Below are 24423 nucleotides of genomic sequence, written 5' to 3' on the forward strand. Positions count from 1 at the left end.
AGAGTATCCCTTTTCTATAATGAGTATTACTTAAAAACCAAAATTATGGTAATTCAATAGAGGGAAACAATATATTATAATTAGTTTATTTTCATTTTTTTAAAAATAAAATCTTGGCCCAGCCAGTGTGGCTCAGTGACCTATGAACCAAGGGGGTCATGGCTCGATTCCCGGTCAGGGCACATACCCGAGTTGCAGGCTCGATCCCCAGTATGGGGCATGCAGGAGGCAGCCAATCAATGATTCTCTCTCATCATTGATGTTTCTATCTCTCTCTTCCTCTCCCTTCCTCTCTGAAATCAATTATATATATACTAGTGGCCCGGTGCACAAAATCTGTGCATGTGAGGGGGTCCCTCAACCCTCTCCAATCCGGGACCCCTGCGGGATCGGGCCTAAACCAGCAGTCAGACATCCCTCTTGCAATCCGGGACTGCTGGCTCCTAACCGCTCGCCTGCCTGCCTGATTGCCCCTAACCTCCTCTGCCTGCCAGCCTGATGCCCCTAACTGCTCCCCTGTCAGCCTCATCGCCCCTAACCACCTCTGCCTGCTGGCCTGATCGCCCCTAACCACCTCTGCCTGCCAGCTTGATCACCCCTAACTGCCCTCCCCTGCCAGCCTGATCACCCCTAACTGCCCTCCCCTGCCAGCCTGATCGCCCCTAACTGCTCCCCTGCCAGCCTGATCGCCCCTAACCGCCTCTGCCTCGGCCCCCGCCACCGTGGCTTTGTCCGGAAGGACGTCCAGAAGATGTCTGGTCTAATTAGCATATTACCCTTTTATTAGTATAGATATATAAATCAAACCTTTCTTGTTTACATTCCAAAGTTTTCCCAGTTTATCATCATCTGTCTTTTAATGTTGTTTCTAGTTTTTGAGTTGTTATCAGGTCAAATCTTTCAATCTTTTCTTTTATACTTCCTTTATTTTATATGCCTAGAGCACCTATGATTAATTTATATTTTCTTCAGTTCTCCATTAAAAATCGCCTAAGCTTTTTTCTACAAGGAGATCATTTTCAAAAACCTCTGAGCAGATAAAAGGTAGTATTGTATTATCCTTCTCCCAAATACTTTGAAAAAGCCAAAATGGAAAACTTTTATTATCCAATTCAGTGAAAAAAGTTTAAGGATTCTTACCTCGACCTAAAACACAAATAGCCATTAAGTTGGATGAATAATAAGTAGAATGGAATTTCAGTAGCTCTTGTCTTACATCAATGCCTTCTTGGTTTGGTCTAGTCTCTAGAGTATATTTGTTACCTGAAAGGGAGAAAAAAACATTTCTCAGAAAACACAAACTACTAGTATGTGGACTTAAAATTTTGTAATTATTGCAACATCGCTATAAGTTGAACCTAAAAAACAGAGTTCAAGCTGATACACACAGTGATTAGCCAAATATGTTTGAATGTAAGCTGGATAAACAAAACAGTATAGTGCAAAACAGTGACATTTTAAACTATAGAATTTTCCCTCAGGAACTTAAAGTGCTTTATAAAAATTATACTTCTTAAAACCCCTATGAGATAGTAGGTAATATGAGCACTTATAAGATAAAATTAGATCCACATGGCCTTCATTCACACTTACTTTAATTCCCTAAGTGCTACACCATTAATTTAGCATAACCACTAAGGTATCTTTTTGGAACTTGCCAAGTTACTTGTGGAAATAAACGTACTATTCTTGGCTGCAGCACTAAATCTGTGATGTAAATTTTCATGAATTTGATCTAGACTGGTAAAAATAAGATGTAGTGCTATTTTTACAATCTCAAGTGATAATACCACTATGAGATCTCTTCTGAAATCAAATGACTAATCAAATTAGGATGAAATATGCATGTTAAAGCAAATACTCAAACTAAGTACTACCTTTCTAATAAGGATATTTAGAGACTGAGAGATGGAATTTCAACAATTGGTGACTCTAAAAATGGCACCTTGACTAGAACTATCTTAAGATCCTACTTAGAATAATAAATTTTATTATTGCTCCTGCTTAAATGGGCTCCTGTCTTTCATCTGCAGACATGAAACTATGGCAGAACATAGTTTTGATGTAATTTTCCCCTTTGGGTTAATAACGGTTGATGAACTGATATTGGGAGTCCCTTTTTTACTAAATTGGATATCCAAAGAGAGCCACCAGATGGCGATCTTAGACCCAGTCTTTAGATCCAGAGAGCTGCATAGTATTTGGAGCCAAGATTCATGGCTCAGGATGCTTGAATTAACAGATCCAGTGGAGAGTGTGTGCAAGTGCTCATTAACCTTTTTCAAGTCACAAAGCAATCCAATGTACTCATCTTCATAAGCAGTAGTCTGCTAGTCAAGTTTCCAGGTTCTTAACTAGTCTTCTCAGTTTCTCACTAAAGATCCACTTCAATTCCAGATCAGCTCTACGTGGGATCCTGGGACATCCCCTCACTTTACCTAGAGGATTCAGATATTCTTAAAAGTACCCAGAGTCTCAATTCTTCAGGAAAAAAAGGAGCTTTTTGCCGGGTAATGGCTTGAAGCTCTCTCATTTTATGGTGAAACTTGACAATTGATGGTGTTTCCCTTTTCCACTAAGTGAAGATTCTAAAAGCCTCTGTTCCAACAGACTAGGCTTAGAGCTTCCTTAGTCATTTACATTGACAAGCTCAAATTCCTACAATATTTGGACAAAGATCAACACATTGGAACACACAAATTTAGAGAAATTAAGTTTTATTTCAACATGCTATAAATTTTATATTAGAAATTAGATTTTTAAAAATCTGAGTCTGATCTGATTTGCCTATTCACAATCTAGTTAATATTCTGGTTAAAAAAAAAAAATCTCAGATCAAAGTTTAAGAAGACCAAGATCATGGCCTCCATCTAGAACTTAAATTCTTTCAGGTTAGGGGGGCAAGGGGTAGGGGGGGAAATGAGAGGTATCTGTAATACTATCAACAATAAAAAAATATTTTTAAACAATTCTTTCAGGTTAACCAGCTCTAGTTCATCCTTGCTTTGATTTTAACTTACCTGAATATCTTACCATTCTAATCTCTACTCTTTACCTTTAGGTCCACTTTAAAATACAGAGATAAAAGCAGGAGCATACACCAAACACACTAAGACATGCATCAATGGCAAAATACTGACAATGTCATATTAAGTGAGCCAAAGGACTACGGCGGAATACAATACAGCAAAGAAAATGAATAATCCACTTTTTATATGCAATAGTATAGATGAACTTCATAACTTTAAGGCTGAATAAGAGAAGCCATACACAAAAGTGTATATACACTTTATCATTTCATTTATACAAAACAAAAACTAATCTGGGTTATGCAAAGGCAGAACAGAGGTTACCCTGGGAAATGGATAGTGACTACAAAGGAGCAGAAAGAGGGCTGGTGAGGTGCTGGTAATGTTCTGCTTTTGATTGGGTGCTGATTCGTGTGCTCAGGTTTTGAAAATTAAATGAGTTATACATAAATAATAACAGTATATTCATTCAACTGATTCTTCAACTAGCAGCAATGGTAAAACAGCAACAATTTATCAAAACCACACATACTCTTCTGTAAATGTGCTGAATAAAAAGTTAAATGAAAAATAAGGTGCCACTGTCAACAGCAATCTTGCTCATCTAAGGTAAAAATTGAGTGATACTGGATCTCTGGCTAAACGGATAAACAGAGGCAATCACATTTGTTTTGGAAAATGGCTTTAGCTACAAAGAGATACCATTTTACAAAGCTACATTCTCATTTGTTTGCTGTCTTCCTAATATGTGATGGCAAAAAGGAAACGGTGGTCCACTTGGAAACATCCCAGAATGGAAGTTCTGTATCCTTAGAAGCTCCTGAATTAGAAAAAGGAAAAGGTTCTTCACTGTGACTCTCTTGGGTCAGGATAGTCAGCTCTCAATACACTGACAAAGAACACGGATACCAGTTACAAATGCGCCAGAGCCAGGCTTGCTATTAGAACAATTCCTTTAAGAGTTTTCTAAAAACAGGAAGGCTAGCTAGTGGAAGTTCTCAAAAAACAGTTAGATATAGAAATGAAAGAAAAAGCAGGACATGATGCACAGAATTCCATAATCAGTCCTTAAATTACTGAGTGGACTCTATTATTGTCAGCACCAAAATCCCTACCCAGGTAGAGAGGTGCAGAGGAACGCTGGCTTTAGTGTTGGCAGAGCTCTCATCTAATCCAGGGTAAACGATCTTCCAGTAGTACTACCTTGAACAAGTTATTTAACTTCTCTTAGCCTCAACCTCTTATCCTGACATTGTTAGGCTTACACCAAATTAGAGGGGAAAACACCTGTAAATAACAAGCTTTGGCCAGTTTGGCTCAGTAGATAGAGCATCAGCCTGCGGACTGAAGGGTCCCGGGTTCAATTCCAGTCAAGGGCACATACCTAGGTTGTGGGCTCAATCCCCAGTGGGGGACATGCAGGAGGCAGCCAATCAATGATTTTCTCTCCTCCCTGATGTTTCTCTCTCCCACCCTCAACTTTCCTCTCTGAAATCAATAAAAATATATTTTTTAAAAAGTATAAAACAGTATTCAACATCCAATAAATAGAATGGAAAGTTTGATGACACCAAGGGCTATTTAGGGACATGAAGTAATGAAAACTCAGACACTGCATGAGGGAGTGCAAATTAAATCAACCTCTATAGGAAACAATTAGATAATATCTGTTAAATCTGAAAATGTACATGTCCTACTACTATATAGTAATTCCACTCCTAGTACCCTAGGGAACTCTGTGTACAAGGAAACATGTACAAGGAATGCTCACAGCAGCAGCACTGTTCCATTAACAGGAAAATGATAAATACTGGTACATACATTCAATGAATTATTCAAATAGTAGCAAAAATAAGACTGAAAAACTTATCAAAAGCACACTCACCAATATGGATAACCCTTAAAAATATAACATTGAAAGAAAAAATACAAGTGGCATAGGTGACTCACAATAAAATACCATTTTTAAAAAGATGTAAAAAACTATAAAACGTATTGCTCAGAGGAAAACATATGACTAGCAATGTTTTCATAAAAAAAACATGGGAATGATAATCACCAAGCTTAAGATAATGGTTACCTGTCAGGAGCTGGGAGGAAAATGCAATTAGAGAAGTATACATCAGATGCTCAAACTGTATTTGTAATGTTTGTGTTTATAACTATCTCTTTTATGACAAATGATAAATCTGTAAAAGTGTCAAAGTATTTAACGTAATACTTGTTGTATAGTAGAAAAATACACAATAAACAGCAGCTCCTACTGCTATGATCTGAATTGTAGGGGGTACTTCTACCTTCTGAGTATATCACAGAAACCGTGGCAGTAAAGTAGGGAAGAAAGCTCAGCCAAAGGTCCGTAAGACTTTCCTCTACGTAAGAATGCAGGTGTAGCCCTAACCGGTTTGGCTCAGTGGATAGAGCGTCAGCCTGCGGACTGAAGGGTCCCGGGTTCAATTCCAGTCATGGGCACATGCCCAGGTTGCGGGTGTGGTCCCCAATAGGGGGTGTGCAGGAGGCAGCTGATCGATGTTTCTCTCTCATTGATGTTTTTAACTCTCTATCCCTCTCCCTTCCTCTCTGTAAAAAATGAATAAAATATATAAAATAAAATAAAAGAATGCAGGTGTGGCCCGGCTGGTGTGGCTCAGTGGTTGAGCATGAACCCACAAACCAAGAGGTCCCCAGGTTCAATTCCTGGGGTAAGGCACATGCCCAGGTTTCAGGCTTGAAGACCAGTAAGGGGCATGCAGATGCCATTGATGTTTCTATCTTATCCTTCTCCCTTCCCCTCTCTCTCTCTCTCTCTCTCTCTCTCTCTCTCTCTCTCTCCCTCCAATCAATAAAAACACTAAAGAAAGAAAAGAAGAATGCAGGTGTAGAGAACAACGTGAATATGGCTGGGATAACAAATAACAACTTAGTCTCTAGACACACACTGTCCTAATTTAGTGCTAATTCAGCTGGGTCGTGTACATCAAATTAAAATGCTGCTACCAAAATCTGAATCCTACCTTTCTGGCTCTGTCACCATTACAGTGAGCTACACAGTGGACTGAGGATGTCAGGGTTGCTGACCCAATGGAACTGCCACTCTGAGCCTCCTGGAGAGAGCACTGGCTTGGTGGTTGGGAGATTTGGGATTTCTTGTCCTGGCTCCATCATGTACTAATTAAGCAACCTTGGAAAAGACTCCAAATATCTCCAAGGGCTCATTTATTTTATCTGTAAAATAGGGGTAATATGGATACATGCCCAGAGGTTAAAAGCAAGGGCTCAGTCCCTGACTCCTTGGTTTCCTAGCTATGGGACACAGGCAAGTTTCTTAACCTCTATAAACCCATTTCCTTATTTGTAAATAAGAATAAGGAACTGATCTCACAGGATTACTGTGAGGATTAACCCTTTGCGGTCGTATTAAATTTGGACATGGGTGTCGTACTGGTCAGAATTAATTTCCATTGAAAGAGCAGTGATACATAACATGCAAGATTATGAAGGATAAACAAGATTTATTAATTCTTTTTTGGAACTACGTCACTACTAGTAGAATCACTACAAACGTTATCACTTTCTACGTCAGAGTCAGTATTCAAGGTGCCAAAATAAAACTCTTCATCGTTACTTTCAGATTCGCAGTACACTTCTTTCGGTAACTTTCTTTTTGCCATTTTGGAGTATTATTTTGAAATATCTTAACAAGCGAGAATGCCTAATTACAGTTAAACGTAATTTGTAAAGCTTTATTTGAAATTCTGCGAAGTATCTCCGAAGTTTGTCGATTTCTTCACTCTCAAAAGGCGACTGACTCGCCACGGTGTTTTGCATGGCGAGTGTGGAACGACCGCGTTTGTTTATATTGAGTTTCGATATCTCCGATTTGTCGGGGCAATGTTTTGGTTCGTGACAAGGTCGCTTAGACACTTAAGAGCTTTCAGAGAAATTATGAACTGATACATGAATGAATAGAGTTAAGATTCGTACGGTTCCTTGCTGTGGTGGCTGAGAGCAGACATACGACCGGAACGGTAAAAAAGCTTTGGTGGCTGAGAGTAGACAAACGACCGCAAAGGGTTAAATGAATAATCCATGCTAAGCCTCAGCATAGCGTCTAAACTTAGGTTGTAATTCTGATGAAAAGTGATAATAGACATGAATGGGGCTTTGTAAATTGTAAAGCTCAGTAAATGCTATTTTATATTTTCATTGTAACAATTTAAATTCTATTTTTAAAAAAGTTTATAAACTCAGGAACTAATATATATAAATGCTGACTTTCAAGGAAATAGAACTTATTTTCCTAAAGTCAGCCATATATTTCTTACATTCTGTGGGAAAGACTGAAGTTTTAAAAATCTATTTTAGAAACTACAGCTGTCTCCAACTGTATGTCTGATAAGGTTCTCAAGAAAAGGTCAACTTGATCATTATAATCATGAAAATCTTAAATGTTCTCTAAAAACCCAGGATTCGCCAAACCGGTTTGGCTCAGTGGATAGAGCGTCGGCCTGCGGACTGAGAGGTCCTGGGTTTGATTCCGGTCAAGGGCATGTACCTTGGTTGCAGGCACATCCCCAGTGGGAGGTGTGCAGGAGGCGGCTGGTCGATGTTTCTAGCTCTCTATCCCTCTCCCTTCCTCTCTGAAAAAAATCAATAAAACATATTTTTAAAAAAATAAAAATAAAAACCCAGGATACGCCGAAACCAGTTTGGCTCAGTGGACAGAGCGTCCGCCTGTGGACTGAAGGGTCCTAGGTTCGATTCAGGTCAAGGGCATGTACCTTGGTTGCAGGCACATCCCCAGTAGGGGGCGTGCAGGAGGCAGCTGATCGATGTTTCTCTCTCATCGATGTTTCTGACTCTATCTCTCTCCCTTCCTCTCTGTAAAAAATCAATAAAATATATTTAAAAACAAAACAAAACAAAAACCCAGGATTCTGAAGGTTTAGGTTAATGTATCTAGTTAGTTACTTGAAATTCTTATATATGAAATATAATAATTTATATATCACATTTTCTTTATCCATTCATCTATCGATGGACACCTCAGTTGCTTCCTTATCTTGGCTCTTGTAAATAATGCTGCATATATCTTCTCAAATTAGTGTTGTTTTCTTTGGATAAATACCCAGAAGTCAATTGCCAGGGTTGTATGGTATATCTATTTTAGTTTTTTGAGGAATCTCTATACTGTTTTACATAGGGGCTGCCCCAGTTTGCAGTCCCACTAACAGTGCATAAGGGTTCCATTTTCTCCACATCCTCGTCAGCACTTATTTATTGATTTATTGATGACCGCCATTCTGATGAGTGTGAGGTGGTATTTCATTGTGGTTTTAATTTGCATTTCCCTGATGATCAATGAAGTTGAGCATTTTTTCCTTTGTCCGTTAGCCACCTGTATATCTTCTTTGGAGAAATGTCTTTTCATGTCCTCTGCTCATTTTTCAATTGGATTGTTAACTTTATTTTCTTGAATTGTATGAGTTTCTTATGTAGTTTGGATATCAACCCCTCATCAGATATACCACCTGTGAATATATTCTCCCATTCAGTAGGTTGCCTTTTTGTTTTGTTGAACGTTTCCTTCACTGTGCAGAAGCTTTTTAGTTTGATGTAGTCCCATTTGTTTTTGCTTTTGCTTTTATTTCCCTTGCTGAAGAGCTGTACCCAGAAAGATAATTCTTATGCCAAATAGTTTACATCCTTTGTTTTTTTTCTAGGAGTTTTATGGTCTCAGGCCTTACATTCAAGTTTTTAACCCATTTTGAGTTTATTTACTTATATGCTGTAAGAGAGTGGTCCAGTTTCATTTTTTCTGCATGTATCTGTCCAATTTTAAAAGACCACCTGCTGAAGAAACTATTATTCCAGTGTATATTTTCACCTCCTCTGTCATAAATAGGTTGACCATATTCTGTTCCATTGATGTGTCTGTTTTGTGCCAGTACCATATTGTTTTGAATATTATAGCTTTATAGCATAGTTTGAGATCAGAAAGTATGACACTTTGTTCTTTTTCTCTCTCAAGATTGCTTTGGCTATTTTGTGATTCCATATAAATTTTAGTATTATTTGCTATAGTCCTATGAAGAATGACATTGGTATTTTGATAAAAATTGCACTGAATCTGTAAATTTGTGTAGTGTCGTCATTTTAACAACATTATTCCTTCCAATCCATGAGCACTGTATATCCTTCCATTTATTTGTTGTCCCCTTCAATATCTTACAGTTTTCAGAGTACAGGTCTTTCACCTCCTTCTTAAGTTCATTCCTAGATATTCCATTCTTTTGGTTGTAACTGTAAATGGGACCATTTTCTCAATTTCTCCTTCTGATTGTTCATTATTAGTAGATAGAAACATGATAGGTTTCTGTATATTAATTTTGTATCCTGCTACTTTACTGAATTCTTATTAATTCTATCATTTGGGTGAATTCTTTAGGGTTTTCTATATATAGTATGTAATCTGCAAAGACAGTTTTACTTCTTCCCTTAATGTTTGGATGCCTTTTATTTCTTTTTCTGTCAGATTGCTGTGGCTAAGACTTCCAGCACTATGCTGAATAATAGTGGTGAGAGTGGGCATCCTTGTCTTGTTCCTGATCTTAAATGAAAAGCTCCTAGCTTTTCACCAGTGAGTATGATGTTAGTTGTGCTCTTAGCATATAAAGCCTTTATCAAGTTAAGGTAAGTTCCTTCTATACTCACTTTGTTGAGTCTTTATCATAAATAGCAGTGGAATTTTGTCAAATGCTTTTTCTGTATCGATTGGGATAATCATATGATTTTCATCCTTGGTTCTGTTTATGTAATGAATCACATCATTTTGTGGATGTTGAACCACTGTTGCATCCTTGGTATAAATCCCGCTGGCTGGTGGCATATAATCCTCTTAATGTACTATTGAATTCAGTTTGCTAGTATTTTGTTGAGAATTTTGGCATCTATGAAGAACACAATTTTAGCGTGTTTCTCTTCTTTTGGCAACTCTGGTAAATTATCTTGTGTTTAATGGCTGATCTGAAGATTTTCTTGAATATTTTGTATGCAGACAAGTACATCATATGAAAATAAGCAAAATTTTCTTTTGCTTCCTTTCCACCTTTTAAATATCACATTTTTCCTTGACTTATTGCAATAATTAGTACGATAGTACAGCTGAACAAAAAAAGTAATTAGAGGGTATTCTTGTTTTGTTTTTTGCTTTTAGTGGAAATCGTTTTGAAACTTCACCATTAATCATGATGTTTGAGATAGATTTTTATCAGAGCAAGAATTTTTGTTTTTATTCATGAATGAGTGCTAACTTTTATCAAATGTTTTTTCTAAGTCTACTGAAATGACTGCCTATGACTTTGGTTTACTTAATCTGTGGATTGAAACCCATTTGATCATAGCAAAATAAGTTTAATGTATTTGCAGAACAGAATTTCTTATAAAGAAACAATATAACGAGGATACCAGACTTCATCCTAAGATGTAAGATAGATAATGTTTGGTAAAACTTTTGTTTTAGCTCTTACACAAACACACATGTATGTGCTCTCAGTTGCTAAGTAAAAAAAACATCCTTCTTACTGTGGGTTGTTTAAAAAACAGTTTGAAAGCCACTGATCTATACTAGTCTCAAAGCATGAAAAAACACTGTAAAGGACAAATATTGTAAGGTTTTCTTAAAAATAAATAACACAATGTTTGGATTTTGTTCATTTAAAAATACCCAGATTTTCCTGATATTATTATGTAAATATTATTTAAATACTCTTTAAAATATTTTATATTTAAATATTATTAATATTAGAATAATAAATCATAATCCCTTGATGGGTAAAATGGCCTACATTCACAGAAACATCTTAAGTCACTCAAAAGTAACAGAAATAAATTAAGCATGAATTTCTGAAAAGGACTCTTCTTTGAGGATCACTTTTACAAACTTTTCTTTATGTGTAATTTCTAGGGCTATATCTTTCATTATATTTTCAAAAGTATGTGACTTTAGAAATGACAGAACCTCTACTCCAAAAAGTTCAATGTTCATTTACATTTCTAAAATCAGAAGATAACGTGGCATCTGCACGACTGACATCACCGTTTCTGTCCTGTTGCATTGAGTCTGGCTTATTCATGTCTTGGCTGTTTCTATTACTTCATCCTATGCTGACCAACTGCTTAGCCTTGTCAGTGGTTATATGCCCTCAAACCCCACCCATATACATATGGCCATTCAATGTTTCTCTTTGCCAATCACTCCTGAAACTTTCGTTTAGGACATTTTTTTCTTTGCTTGTGAAATAACATTACTCACCCTACTCATTGGATTTATTTCTGGAAGATTTGTGGCTGCTTCCTGATTATACTGATTGTGATTTGTCACCAGTGAGGCTATTTAAAAAGAGGCAACTCCCAAAGAGGAGCCCCAACTCGTTCTGCACAATGGCAGCATTGTTGGTATAAGTATCTAATCCACCAAAGGGTAACAATTACTTGGGTGTAAGAAATTTGAAAAAAAATTTTTTAACTCACATTCCCTTCTTATATTCCATGTATGCTGATGTTCTCTACTAAAGCCACTTTTCAAACAAATTGGCATTACACAGACATTTCAGGGACCACAGAATTTATCTTAGCAATGATACTGATATTTAGTGCCAAATATATAAATCTGAAGAACATAGTATCACTGCTTCTAACTGCAATTTTTAAAACAACTTCGAATTCTATAAAGGTATGCTAATTCCCTGGCTGCTGCTGGATATAATAGTGTGGTATCCAAACTGAAAGAAAGCTTTCTTTATAGTCTTTTTTAGAAGTCCCCCAAGTTAACTTACATAATAAACATAAATTTGAAAGTGCACAAAGCAATCTATTAGTTATATGTAATTTTATAATCCCCAAAGTAGTATATTTAAAATCATAGCAGCCTATTATAACAATTACGTTTGTTAAATGGGAATGGCAAAAGTAGATGAGGAAAAGGGAGACTTTGTTTTTTACTTTAAATACTTCAGTACTGAATAAATATTTAAACACTTTTTAGTAAAAAACTGAATAAAGGCCCTGGCCGGTTTGGCTCAGTGGATAGAGCGTCGGCCTGCGGACTCACATTAGTTTTTTTCTACACCCTGTCATCCCCACATCTAATCTCCTTCCAGACTTAGCACTGTGAGGGCGGAGGCCTTGTGTGTCTTCTACAGCAGTCTATCTCCCACAGAGCCATCCCCATCGCCGATGCTCTGCATCTAGATGAATAGAGGTGAAGGCAATGGGAGCAGGAGGATTCAACAAACCTTGAAGTGAGCATTAAAAATAGCACTTCTGCCCACAGTCGTGGCTCAGTGGTTGAGTGTCGACCTTCGAACCAGGAGGTCATGGTCGATTCCCAGTCAGGGCACACACCCGGGGTTGCAGGTTCAATGCCCTGTGTGGGGCATGCAGGATCAATGATTCTCTCTCATCATTGATGTTTCTCTCTCTCTCTCCCTCTCCCTTTCTCTCTGAAGTCAATAAAAAATTTTTTTAAATAGCACTTCTATTTAGAAGTGAAGGGACCAAAGTTTTGCCATCCTGAAGCTGCTTGTTGGAATACTGATTTTAAGCTGTTTATTAAGAAACAAGACTCAGAAAGAACCTTTGGCCTTTTCCATCTAAACATCCTGCCTAAGAGGTTTAGATGAAAAGGCCTACTCCAGGAAGGGAATTTCAGGATATTCATTTTAGCCTAATTTGAATTAAGTATGGTAAATAGGAGGACTTCAGGCAGGGGCCTGTTCACTAGAAATCCTGTGTCCCATTGTTTCTGAGTTGCCTAGCAAGAATTTGCCTGCTGTGTGTTCCCTTCTCCCTCAACTATCTGTAAATTGCCCACTCTCACTTCTTAAATCTAAGACCCCATTCCCCCTACCTTTCTCCAAAATGTCATATATACCCAATGTTGCCTCACTGTTTTTGAAATTTTTATGCTTATGTGAAGTTCCCATGCGTATGTATTAAAATTTTATTTTCTCCTGTTAATGTCTTTTAATTTATTAACCCAGCTAGAAGAACTTAAAAGGTAGGAGGAAAAGTATTAATTTTGTAGCTCCCATTAGAAAGTAGACTTTAGAATAAAAAGATCCATTATCTTCTCCCTTTGAAATTCTAGTTAGTATCTATTCACAATTCTAACTGCTCTGCTCCTTCAATGTTTAGACCCCTATTTGGATGGGATGGCCAGAGAAACCCTCTACAGGGCAAATAATTCATCATGACAATGTTACTACAAGTTTGAGAATATCATCCTGAATATTACATATGAAGTCCAATGCCAAGAACCTGACTCCTGTATGACATTCTTTTTTTGGAACTAGTAAGTAAAATGCCAGTCACCTGTTAAATGGAATATAACTACTTCATTCTTATTGTTTCTAATCTCTAAGTTCAATTCTACACCTTGCTACCCAACAAACTCACTTCATATTTGGTCACTATTCTCAATAACCTATCACTTTCTCCATGAAGCCCATATACCTCAGCTTCGGCCTTAAGTCATTAGTTACAATATAGGTGCCTAAACTGGGACCAGGCTGATACTTAAGGGCAGGAGCAAGAAACAAAAGTAAGTAACAATGATATAACAACCACTTCTCAGCTCCAGACTATGAGTTTATAAAAAACAGTGTAGGTAAAAATGAGTTTTGAAATCTTCCGTCTTAAACTGTAAAATACAATACTATGCAGAGAGGTCATGGGTTTAAAAGAGGTCAAGGAGAATTAATGCATGAAAGCTGCTGTTGACAAACCTGTCCCAAATTTGCTGAAGGGGTGTTTGGGATTCCCCGTAGCTTTCTCCAACTGAAAGAGTCTCCAAGCATCATTCATCACATTCTTCTCATGTTCTGAATCAACTGCATTCACCTCTCTGTCTTTGCAACTCTCATCAAATAACGGGCACAGAAAAAACTGCGCAAACCTAAGGGTGTGAAACATAATTTAAAAGCTGTTATTTTTTAAAAGTGGCCTTTAAAAAAATGCTTGAAATGTAACAGATAGAAAATATTAATTCTACAAAATCAGAAAAAAACTACCATTGCTACTAAGAAAAAAGGAATATAAAATATGTTCTAAGTAACATAAAAAAAATATAATATTGGACATATGTAAATTCAGAAGTCAATCTACCCGAGAGATGTTAGTGAAGATATAAAAAGATGAACACCTCCGATTCTGACACCAATTCCCATGTCTTTTTTCCACACCACCAAACAATTCTCCGACACCAGCTGGGTATCCCACAATTCAGCTCAATTACGACACTGGCTACCTAAAAATCAGATGCTGCCCCCTACAAGACTGCCCCCTTCAGACACTAATCACAAGTCTGGGTTGTCACCTAAGCTTCTGACGAATCCTCTGAACAATCGATGGGAGGATTCCACAACTTCCTCCTCGGGTTCTATTAATTTAGCAGAGCAGCTCACAAGGCTCAGAGAAACATTTTACTTTCTAGCTTACTGGTTTATTATAAAAGGATATAATTCAGGAATAGTCAGAAAAAAGAGGTACACAGGGCAAGGTATGTGGGAAGCGGTGAGGAGTTTCCATGCCCTCTGAACACACCTCTCACCAAATCTCCATGTGGTCAAAAGTAGGAGTTCTCCAAACTCCGTCCTTTTGGATTTTTAGGGAGGCTTTGTTGATTAAATCATTGACCATTAGTGACTGAACTTAATATCCAGCCCCATTCTCCTCCTTAGAGGTCTAGGGATGAGACTATAAATTTCAAATCTCTAATCATGTGGCTCCCACCCTCAAGTTACCTAGGGGCTTCCCCCAAACCCTCATTAACATAACAACCTTTATGGTTCTGACCACTTAGGAAATTGCAAGGGGTTTTTAGGAGTTTTATGAGTCAGGACCAGAAAAGAAGACCAAATATATATTTCTTATTATAAATCACAATGTCGCCTTAGCGGTTTGGCTCAGTGGATAGAGGGTCTTGCCTGGGGACTGAAGGGTCCTGGACCTGATTCTGGTCAAGGGCACATGCCATGGTTGCGGGCTCGATCCCCAGTAGGGGGCATGTAGGAGGCAGCCAATCAATGGTTCTCTCTCATCATTGATGTTTCTATCTCTCCCTCTCCCTTCCTCTCTGAAAATCAATAAAAATATATTTTAAAATAAATAAATAAATTATAATGTCACAACACCAAAAAGTCAAGGCAGACTTACGGAGACAGCAGCAATCTATTTAAGATTTGCAGTTTAGCATATCTATGAAAATCCTTGTTATAAATGGCTAATTCTCCAAAAAAGGAAAAGGCAGGTGATAGTTCTTAGGCAAGGAAACCTTAAACTTACAGTTTTAGGTGCAATTTCACTAAGACTCAGATATTTTAGGACAAACTAAGTGACCTACTTTTAAAAGGCTCTATTTGAATTTTTCTTCTCATGGAGAAAAATAAACAAATCTACTTTAATTAGTGAAAAAAATGGAGTGAAAAACCTATGACATAGTAGTTTGACTAAGACATAAGGCTTCTATGAAATTGTGAGTATTTAAAATTTTTAATAAGCAGTGATTCCACAAATACCATGGCATGTAACTCTAACAAAAGTAACTAAAATACTTTCCTTGAGACTATTCTTTAATAGTAGTACCAAAGTTTAACTAAGATACCTTTAGTTAATAAATTAACTCTCCTATATCAGGTTGTAATCATGATTTCATACAGTAATTCTTCTAAAGAAACGTTAGCCCCCATCTTATAAAAACAAGATCCAGAATTCAGATGAAACTGAGAGTAGAAGGTCTGTCTGAATGGAACTACTATTCAGTGGACCTAAGAGACTCCTGAGTCTGTAACATCTGAGCAATTGCACCTCCCACAGTCCAGCTGTCAAGGAGGCTGTTATTATTTGATATTTATTTTAAGTACATAAACATAATACTATTATAAGCACTTTACACACACCAATCCAAAGAGAAATCCATCTAACTATAATCTATAATCAAAGATATACTAAAACAGAGCTATTTCTGGACATGCAACCTCTTCTACCTATGTCAATATGTTCAGGCTGGAAAAAGTGCCTAATAGTTACATAGGCCTACATAAAGGGTCATGATTATGACACAGTATAAGCCACTTTTTTAAAAAATGCTCTTATACAAGTGTGTTTTTTTTTTCCACTCTGAGCCAAGTAACAGACATCCTCCATCAAACAGAGATCTATTATATGAACATCTGCAGTAGCATTTGTAAAGCAGAAAATGAGCCCAGGGAACTTATTGTTAGTCTTCTGGGAATACATATGATTATACCTCAAAGCTGCTGCCTAAAGATTGAAACATAAGCTAAAATAAGTAAGAAACAGGCTACTTTGAGCTAGCCATGTATCCTGTTAATAATCTTTGCTCTAAGGAATAAATTCAAACTATTAGGTTGCTTAAAAAATAGAATGACTATTATTAAGATAAGCAAGCAAATAAAGTTGACAATTATTAAAACTGCAAGTCAAACTCAGTACAGATTCACTAAAAAGCTTCAGATTACACTTGATAATACAGAAAACTATAAAAATTCACCAAAAAAAAAATATTACACTTTGAATAATGAATCAAATCACTAATATAACAAAAAATTTTAAATAGCTGTATAGAAAATTGACCAAGAAATTAAATTGGCCTAAGGGAGTTTGCTATAGAAAATTCTTTCACAGAAAGTACCCAGGGTTGAAACTACAGGTCAAAACATTCTGTATCTGCTAAGTATTCTTGAGAATAGAGAAACTAAAGGAAATAGAGTATTTAAGTTCTAGCATTCTGGAACAGAAATATGTTCTGTTACAGTTTATTCTTTATCACCTGCTTCATATGTAATACCAGTTAGAATGGGAAGGACAGGTAAGAATTTTATAAGTCAATAAAGCATTTTGTAGGCCTGAAGACTGGTTTAAAGTCAGACCATTATTTTTCTTCTACCACAAAGTAAATATATGAGATCACATTATTATTTTTCCTTGTTACAGAACCCAGGGGTGAGGGTAATACTGATTAAAATACCTCTTGTTAAGCTATAAAGCTGTGAAGGCATCTCTGTAAAAATAATAATTGTTACTATTACTAGTATTAATGTCTTAAGTGCACAAAGTTGGATAATGTATAGAGTATTCAGCATTACCTGTCTAGGGCACCTTCTAGGTGTTCATGGGAAACATCGAAATAATAATTGGTATGCTCTCCACTAGTAAAAGCATTTGAACTTCCTGCATGCTCACTGAGAAACTGGCTGTATTCATTTTCTTTAGGATATTTCTTTGTTCCCAAAAATAGCATATGTTCACAAAAATGACTTAAGCCAGCAATATTTGGAGGATCTGACAATGAACCTGTAAAGAGTAGAGAAAACACATATATATATAATAAATCATTTTTTATGTTGAAAGAAATCAAGTACAGATAAGTCACAGATGATTTGAAATTTCTGTTAGCATGACAACTCCAATCATACAATCAGAAAAAGCTAAGCATAGGCTGCTCTAAAATAATATTGTTTAGTTCTAGCCCCATCTTTTGACATTAGTTGGTGACCTTGGGCAGATTTTAACCTCTCTGGACATTAGTTTCCTCACACATCACACTGGAGGGAAAGAGTTGAATTCACTGTTGTTTTTATTTTGCAGGAGACAATAGAGCAGAGTGCTAAGGGCACTGGTTTGGGGGTTAGCAGCTCTGTTAGCTATATGAAACTTTAAGCACAATACTTCATCCATCTTGCCTCAGTCACTTTTCTATATACACACCTAACTTATGGGAGTTGTGTGAATAAAAATTACATATTTGCAAAGCACACTGTATTGTGCTCAGCAATAATTATTTGTTCAACATATGATGGTTATTACTTTTTTCCCTCAATTTTAAAATGTCACTGAGTTAAACAAAAATTTTTCAGAAAGAAAACATGCCTCACTAAATGTACATATAGATAAGAAGCAAGCTGAGTAAAGCAGCATTAAATGTGGAATAAATATGAACACAAGAATCTAGGAAATGTATTTCCTTGTGTACCCGAAGTGTACAAAAGTGGAAGAATTAGAACTGTTACAGTACAAGATGGGAATGAATTTCCTTGCTGCTAGGCCACCTCAGCTGGGAACCTAACAAGATGCTCTTGGTAAATGTAAAATTATTTGTCTTAGACAATTGTAGATTATCAATAGCTGAACAGGGCTACTGTACAAAATAAGGTACATGAAACTGGCAACTGTTAGGTCTTTATTTGCACAAATATGGAAAGTTCTAATAAATGTCAACATCAGGTCAAAGCCTAATTCACAATTTTAAATTGTACCTATGTGTACATCAAGTGCTGCTGATGACTTATCCGTGGTGGGATCGCTGATGAGAAGTACTTTGATGCCATTGGCCAGCTCCAGCCCCCGGTATTCTCGCTTGTCTTCAGGAGATTTGATAATGTGATTTCCTAGTCTCTTGATGGCTGGATTATTCATTTTGCTGTAGGTCTTTTTGTGGAAACTTAAAAGAAAAAAATTAATTGTTAGATTGTGGCTGCCTTTTTTTTTCTTTCTTTTTTTAAAGAACAAAGAGTAACATCAAGCAAAACCATTTATTGCATCATCAGATTAAAACACATCTGGAGGAAACTTTTTATAGCCTACCTACAGGGTATAATCATTCCACTCCTTCCTCTTACCCATCATTCTTTCAGAGAAATGTTAATATTGTTTTTGTAAAGCCATATTTAGGACAGCACACGGATGGGGATTTGAGAGAGGATGGGTTGGGCCATGAGTTGGCCCATGTGCTGACCTAGAATACAGTTTCCAATTACCAATAACTGCTTTCCCACATATTTCAGAGGCATCTGCTAGAGTAAGTGAGCTGAGAGTTGTAAGAATTATTGTAAGGTCATCCAAAACATTGCTCAACTTGATGACATTCAAAGATAGGGCAAATCTAGAACTCATCAGTCTGGTATGCACATGCTCAGAACACAGGGAACAAGCTTCAATGAGGAAAGATCCTGTGAAGTCCTAATACAAAATAAGTGATCTGGGCTGTCCTATGAGTCATGGCAGCAAAAGTAGGGACATAAAAATAAACAAGGTTGGAAGGACCCCAAGTAATTTTTGTAGTCCAGTGCAAAGGTGAATGCCAGAGCAGGAACAAGTACAGTCATCTTAACAAAGATGTTAAATTGTCTTACAAAGGACTTACTTCCCTTCCTCTGATAGTCCTTTTCTTCTCTAAGAAAGCTAGGTTATGCTGATGGAAAGGGGCTCTTGACTGCTATGCAGGGATTATTAGTGTAGCAAAGGGATTTTCCAGAGCATGGGGTATGTATGTTTTGAGACTAAGAGTGGATGCTATTCTTGTCTATGCTGCGAACTGCTTAAGAGACAAAAACTGAGCCTGTTATTATTAGTAGGTAAATATACTAATCAAGTAAAGCAAAAACATATCTTAAACTATAGAGGAAAAATGACCCTGTGCTACCACATTTGCTTCTCACCTGGAAGACAAAAGAAGTGGATTTGACTGCTCCTTAAAGACTGACATCCAGATTTAAGAGCAAATCAGAGGGGACACAAATAGACATACAATTTTATGGGATAAAAACTTTATTTTTGTGTTAAAATCTTTGGAGATTAATGGAGTGAGAAATCCAGTTTGCTTTTATCAGAAAAGCTTCCTCTCTAAAATAATCTGTAACTAGTCTTCTGAGTAAGAAATTATCAACCAAAGAGATTTGTTTGCTCCTATTAAGATTGTCCCTGATATCTTCTTTAGAAAAGAATATTTGGAATATTAAAGATCAGTAGCATAAGTCATACTAAATGTATCATAGCCGTTTTTAAAAACCACATAGTACTTTACAGAGACATTGCTAATAGTTTTGCCCTATTTATAGTAAAAATTTCTTTTTTTAAAAATAAAAGGACATATTATTATTTTATTTATTTATTGATTGATTGACTGACTGATTCAGAGAGGAAGGGAGAGGGAGAGATAGAAACATCAATGGTGAGAGAAAATCATTGATCTGCTAACTCCTGCACACCCCCTACTGGGGATCGAGCCCACAACCTGGGCATGTGCCCTTGACTGGAATCGAACCCAGACCCTTCAGTACGCAAGTCAATGCTCTATCCACTGAGCCAAACCAGCTATGGCAGTAAAAATTCCTTGAAAAACAAAATATAACACTAACATTTTGGGGATATAAGGCCATTGTTGGAAAATTCAAAAGCAATTTGGAAGTGAAAAGGTTTTATTAACCACTTCTTTCTACTTCATTAGCCACAAACCACTTTAAGATCAATGTCAAAGGGAGATAAAAATCCGAGTGCAAAGTCCTAAAAAATGGTATTTAGTGGTTTAAAAAAATCTCAGAGTAACATCTATCTAAGCCTCCAAAGACAGGAGCAATAATAATCCTGGTTAAGGTATTTCCCCAGGGGCAATCTGGACTACAACAAATGCCTTCAGTTAATAGCTGGTTTTGAAAACCTTGAGTTCAATATAAATTACTATTTTGAAAAATGAGTTCCAACCTAGCAGCAACATTAAGATTAAGTAAGCCACGAGGCAGCCTCCATTAAGACTCCACAGCCACAAGGGCAGCCTTAAAAGAAAACATTAAAGCTCAGCGTGCACCAGAGATGCCTAGGCTCCTCCCTGCAAAGCTCTACTAGAGAAAGGGAGGGGACTGGGATTTTAGTGATGAATTCCACTAAGTGGGAGCAAAAACTAAAGGCTATTTTGGTTCCACTGCCATTGTTTATACCCAAAGCTCTCTACTGTGCTTGCCCAGCCAGTTTCATTTAGGGGAACCAAAAGTTACAAGCAACTAAAATGTAATAATGATGATGCTGATGATGGCAGAGCTCTGAAACTTCTACTCAATCCACAACTGTAGTGAGATCAAATACAGATCACTTAGGGAGGACAAACTGTCTTATTCTATGGGAGGTGAAAAATTCATTGTAATTAAGATAACCACCCTTAACTATAGGCTATATTCTGTACTTTTTTCGGGGTTCAATTTCTCTTATCCAGATTTTCATTATCTTAAAGGAAAAAATATAATCAGAGGCATTAGATAACTCATTTGGGCACTGAAGCTATGATTGGTTAATATCCGTGGTATGGCTAAGAATAAAGAGATTTATTCTATAAGTCAAACATAAAAATTAGTCCAACCACTTTTAGACATTTGTATAACGAGATCAAGGACAATTATAAATTTCCAAGCTGACAATGCTCCTGAATCAAATATGACTTCTTGAAGCAAAAGCCAAAAGGGTTAATAGCAGCATTTTCAAACAAGATCCTTCCCAGCAACCCATATTCAATAGCACAGGCTGGCTTTACCTAAAGCATGTCTATCAACACATCCTACAACAATTTGATTCTCACCTTCTGGAGAACTGGAGGAAATGATCTGGAACTCCTCTGATGATGATGAATTCATCAACAGCTTGCCTGTCTCTGTATTTATACTCATGAGATCACATGTCTATCCATCTCAGCTCATTAGCATACAGCCTTCAAAAATAATTTTACTTATTACAAATGTTCTCCAATTTGCACCCAACAAAGAGTGAACAAGCAAGTATTCTGACTTTTAGATGCCAAGCTAGTGCTAAATCAAATGCTTTCCCAGACATTTATTTGATATTTTTAACCTGTCAAAGTCAAAATCTTAGAATTACTTTCAATTTCAGGGACTTTATCACACATTGGAAACTTCATCAAAGGCACAGAATTGTCAGTGTTAAGCATTCTCATGAACTTGGAGAGATATTTAGTAATTACAGCATATTTTGTAATTTTGTTTAGAATTTACAACACAGAAGGTTAGAATTTAAAAGCTGGAAGAGCCATTAGATGTTATCTAATTCTTTGCAGTTCATGGACTAGCGGGACTCTTCCCAAGAGCTTGTTAAATGTATAAAATATCAGAAACCACCAGAGACCTGCTAAGCCAGAATCTGTATTTTAGCAATTTCCCCAAATGGGCTAGTCCCCTATCTTACTTATAAGAAAACTAAAGCTCAGGAACCTGAAATCACTTGTCCAAGATTATATAGCCAAAGTTACAGCTAGAACTCAGTTATTAACTGTGCCCACTCCAGCACCTCGAAATCCAAATAAACATTTAAGGAGGCCTATGAAGATCCAGACACTACACCATGCATGCTGGCTACAAAGATGAGTATGCCAGAGCCTTTGCTCTGAAGAAACCCAGTCTAGTGACAGACACGAAAACAAGTCAACTTTTAACTGTGTGGCACAGTTGTCCAGGGCACTATGGGAGTCGTGGAGGGGGGACACCTAACTTTCTAGAAGAGGAGAGAGGAAAGAGAGTAGGTGAATAGAAGCATGCCAAATAAGAGGGAGTTACCAGAGAAAAGGACTGGTGCTGAGAAAAAAAACATGAGTCATAAAGAGGAAATACAAGAGCTTGGTGTTAATAGAACTACAACTAGAACTTCCACTGAGAGATCTGGACATATAAAGGCCTAAAATGCAGGTTTGCAAAAACAAATTCCCAAATAAGTCATTTCCAAATTCTCATATCAAAAGAAATTTTTTCTGCAAATAATCTTTTATTCAGATGACCTTTTACAATCCTTTTACTCATACCTCTTTAAGTACTGCACAGTACATTGAATAGATTGAGAAACTTTATGTTGCCTTTGTTCGATTTGATCCATTTCTAATTTCTAAATGAATGACCTATAAACCCAAACAGGTGACTGATCATGCTAATAGTTAATTATGTATCAAAACCTCCCTTCTGTGGAATCCATCCACCCACTGCAAACCACAGTCGGAAGCTGAGCTTACCCTATGGCACTCCTGAACGAGGAGGAGGCATCCCAGGAGAAAATGCCTGAAATCAGAATCATACCAAACATTTCTTCCCCACAGAAAGCAGAGGTAAGTAAGAATATGAAGGTAGTGGTAGTACTAGCATGCCTCACTATAAGACTACATATTCCCAAATACTGTTTACGTCACTTGACCTAAAAAAATAATGTCTCAGGGAATCATCTTCAGTTACAGAGATCAGTACCCCTTACCTCATACACAAGCTAGATTATAAAGGTGGGTATAAACTAAAATCCTGTCAATTAAATTATATTTTCTCATGATGAATGCTTTGTCTTTGTTTCAGACAAAATGTCAGGTGTTCTAACTCTGTGCGCCTTCTGGAAAAGTGTTTACAAAGAAAAAGCAAACTCTTAAATGAGTAAGGAATCCTATAGCAGTATCATTTTAGAGATATGTGCTTTTGCAAATTTTGTTCTAGTTTTGGTGCATATTTACAACCAGAGGCCCGCTGCACGGAATTCATGCACGGGTAGGGTCCCTAGGCCTGACTGGCAATCAGGGCTGATTGGGGCCTTCCTTCCCCTGACTGCTGGCTGGGGCCTTCCTTCATTCCGAGCCGCCCCCTGGTAGTCAGCGCACATCATAGCAAGCAGTTGAACTCCCAGTCGGTCGAACTCCCGAGGGGACAATTTGCATATTAGCCTTTTATTATATAGGACTAGAGGCCCAGTGCACGAGATTCATGCATTGGGGGGGGGGCAGGTACCTCAGCCCTGCCTGGGAGCCCTTGGGGGATGTCTGACCAGCCGTGAGCCCGGCTTCTGGCTGAGCGCAATGACCGCCAGGGGCAGCTCCTGTGTTGAGCGTCTGCCCCATGGTGGTCAGTGCGCATCATAGCGACTGGCTGTTCAACTGTTCGGTCGATTTGCATATTATCCTTTTATTATATAGGATGGCTGTTTATTCTAAAAGTGACAAGCTTATGTGGGAGAGGAAGATATTTTACTCTACCCTTCTAGGTTCCTTTGGGTGGTCTACTAATTAAGTCAACATGAGACAGAGTAACAAGAGAAATTAACTAAATTTAATTACATATGTATGTATGGGAACCCCACATATGAGAGTCAGTGATCCCACATACATAAGAGGTTCACAGACAGAAAGGTAAAAATGGTATGTATGATACTCCAAGCTAGGGATGAGGTACAATGTGCCTTGGGGCTTCAGAGGGGAAGAAGGTCATTTGCAGAATAAGAGCCGATGTTCAGTTATTACAAGTTTGTCCTATAAATCATAAAGTTTTAGGCTTCTTTTTTAGAGAGAGGGGAGGGAGGGAGGGAGGAGAGAAAAGGAGGGAGAAGTGAAATGTGAGAGAGACACATCGATTGGTTTGACTCCCACACATGCCTAAATATATTTTCATTGATTTCAGAGAGGAAGGAAGAGGGAGAGAGAGAGAGAAACATCAATGATGAGAGAGAATCATTGACCAGCTACATCCTGCATGACCCCCACTGGGGATGGAGCTCACAACCTGGGCATGTG

At 37.4% G+C, this 24423-nt stretch overlaps 1 protein-coding gene across 2 annotated transcripts in view; it reads right to left on the minus strand.

The window, feature by feature from the left end:
- IDE (insulin-degrading enzyme) overlaps window positions 1-24423 on the minus strand; it is a 79629-nt gene that overhangs the window by 40298 nt on the left and 14908 nt on the right. For both annotated transcript variants that reach the window (XM_014531563.1, XM_014531562.1), the window contains exons 2-5: window positions 18368-18552; window positions 17198-17405; window positions 13817-13986; window positions 1141-1263 (exon numbers count right to left, since the gene is read on the minus strand). In XM_014531563.1, the coding sequence (XP_014387049.1) occupies window positions 1141-1263; window positions 13817-13986; window positions 17198-17405; window positions 18368-18552 (686 nt within the window). The remainder of the gene's footprint in view (window positions 1-1140; window positions 1264-13816; window positions 13987-17197; window positions 17406-18367; window positions 18553-24423) is intronic.

Source organism: Myotis brandtii, unplaced genomic scaffold (assembly GCF_000412655.1).
Source record: "Myotis brandtii unplaced genomic scaffold, ASM41265v1 scaffold810, whole genome shotgun sequence".
NCBI classification, from domain to species: Eukaryota; Metazoa; Chordata; class Mammalia; order Chiroptera; family Vespertilionidae; genus Myotis; species Myotis brandtii.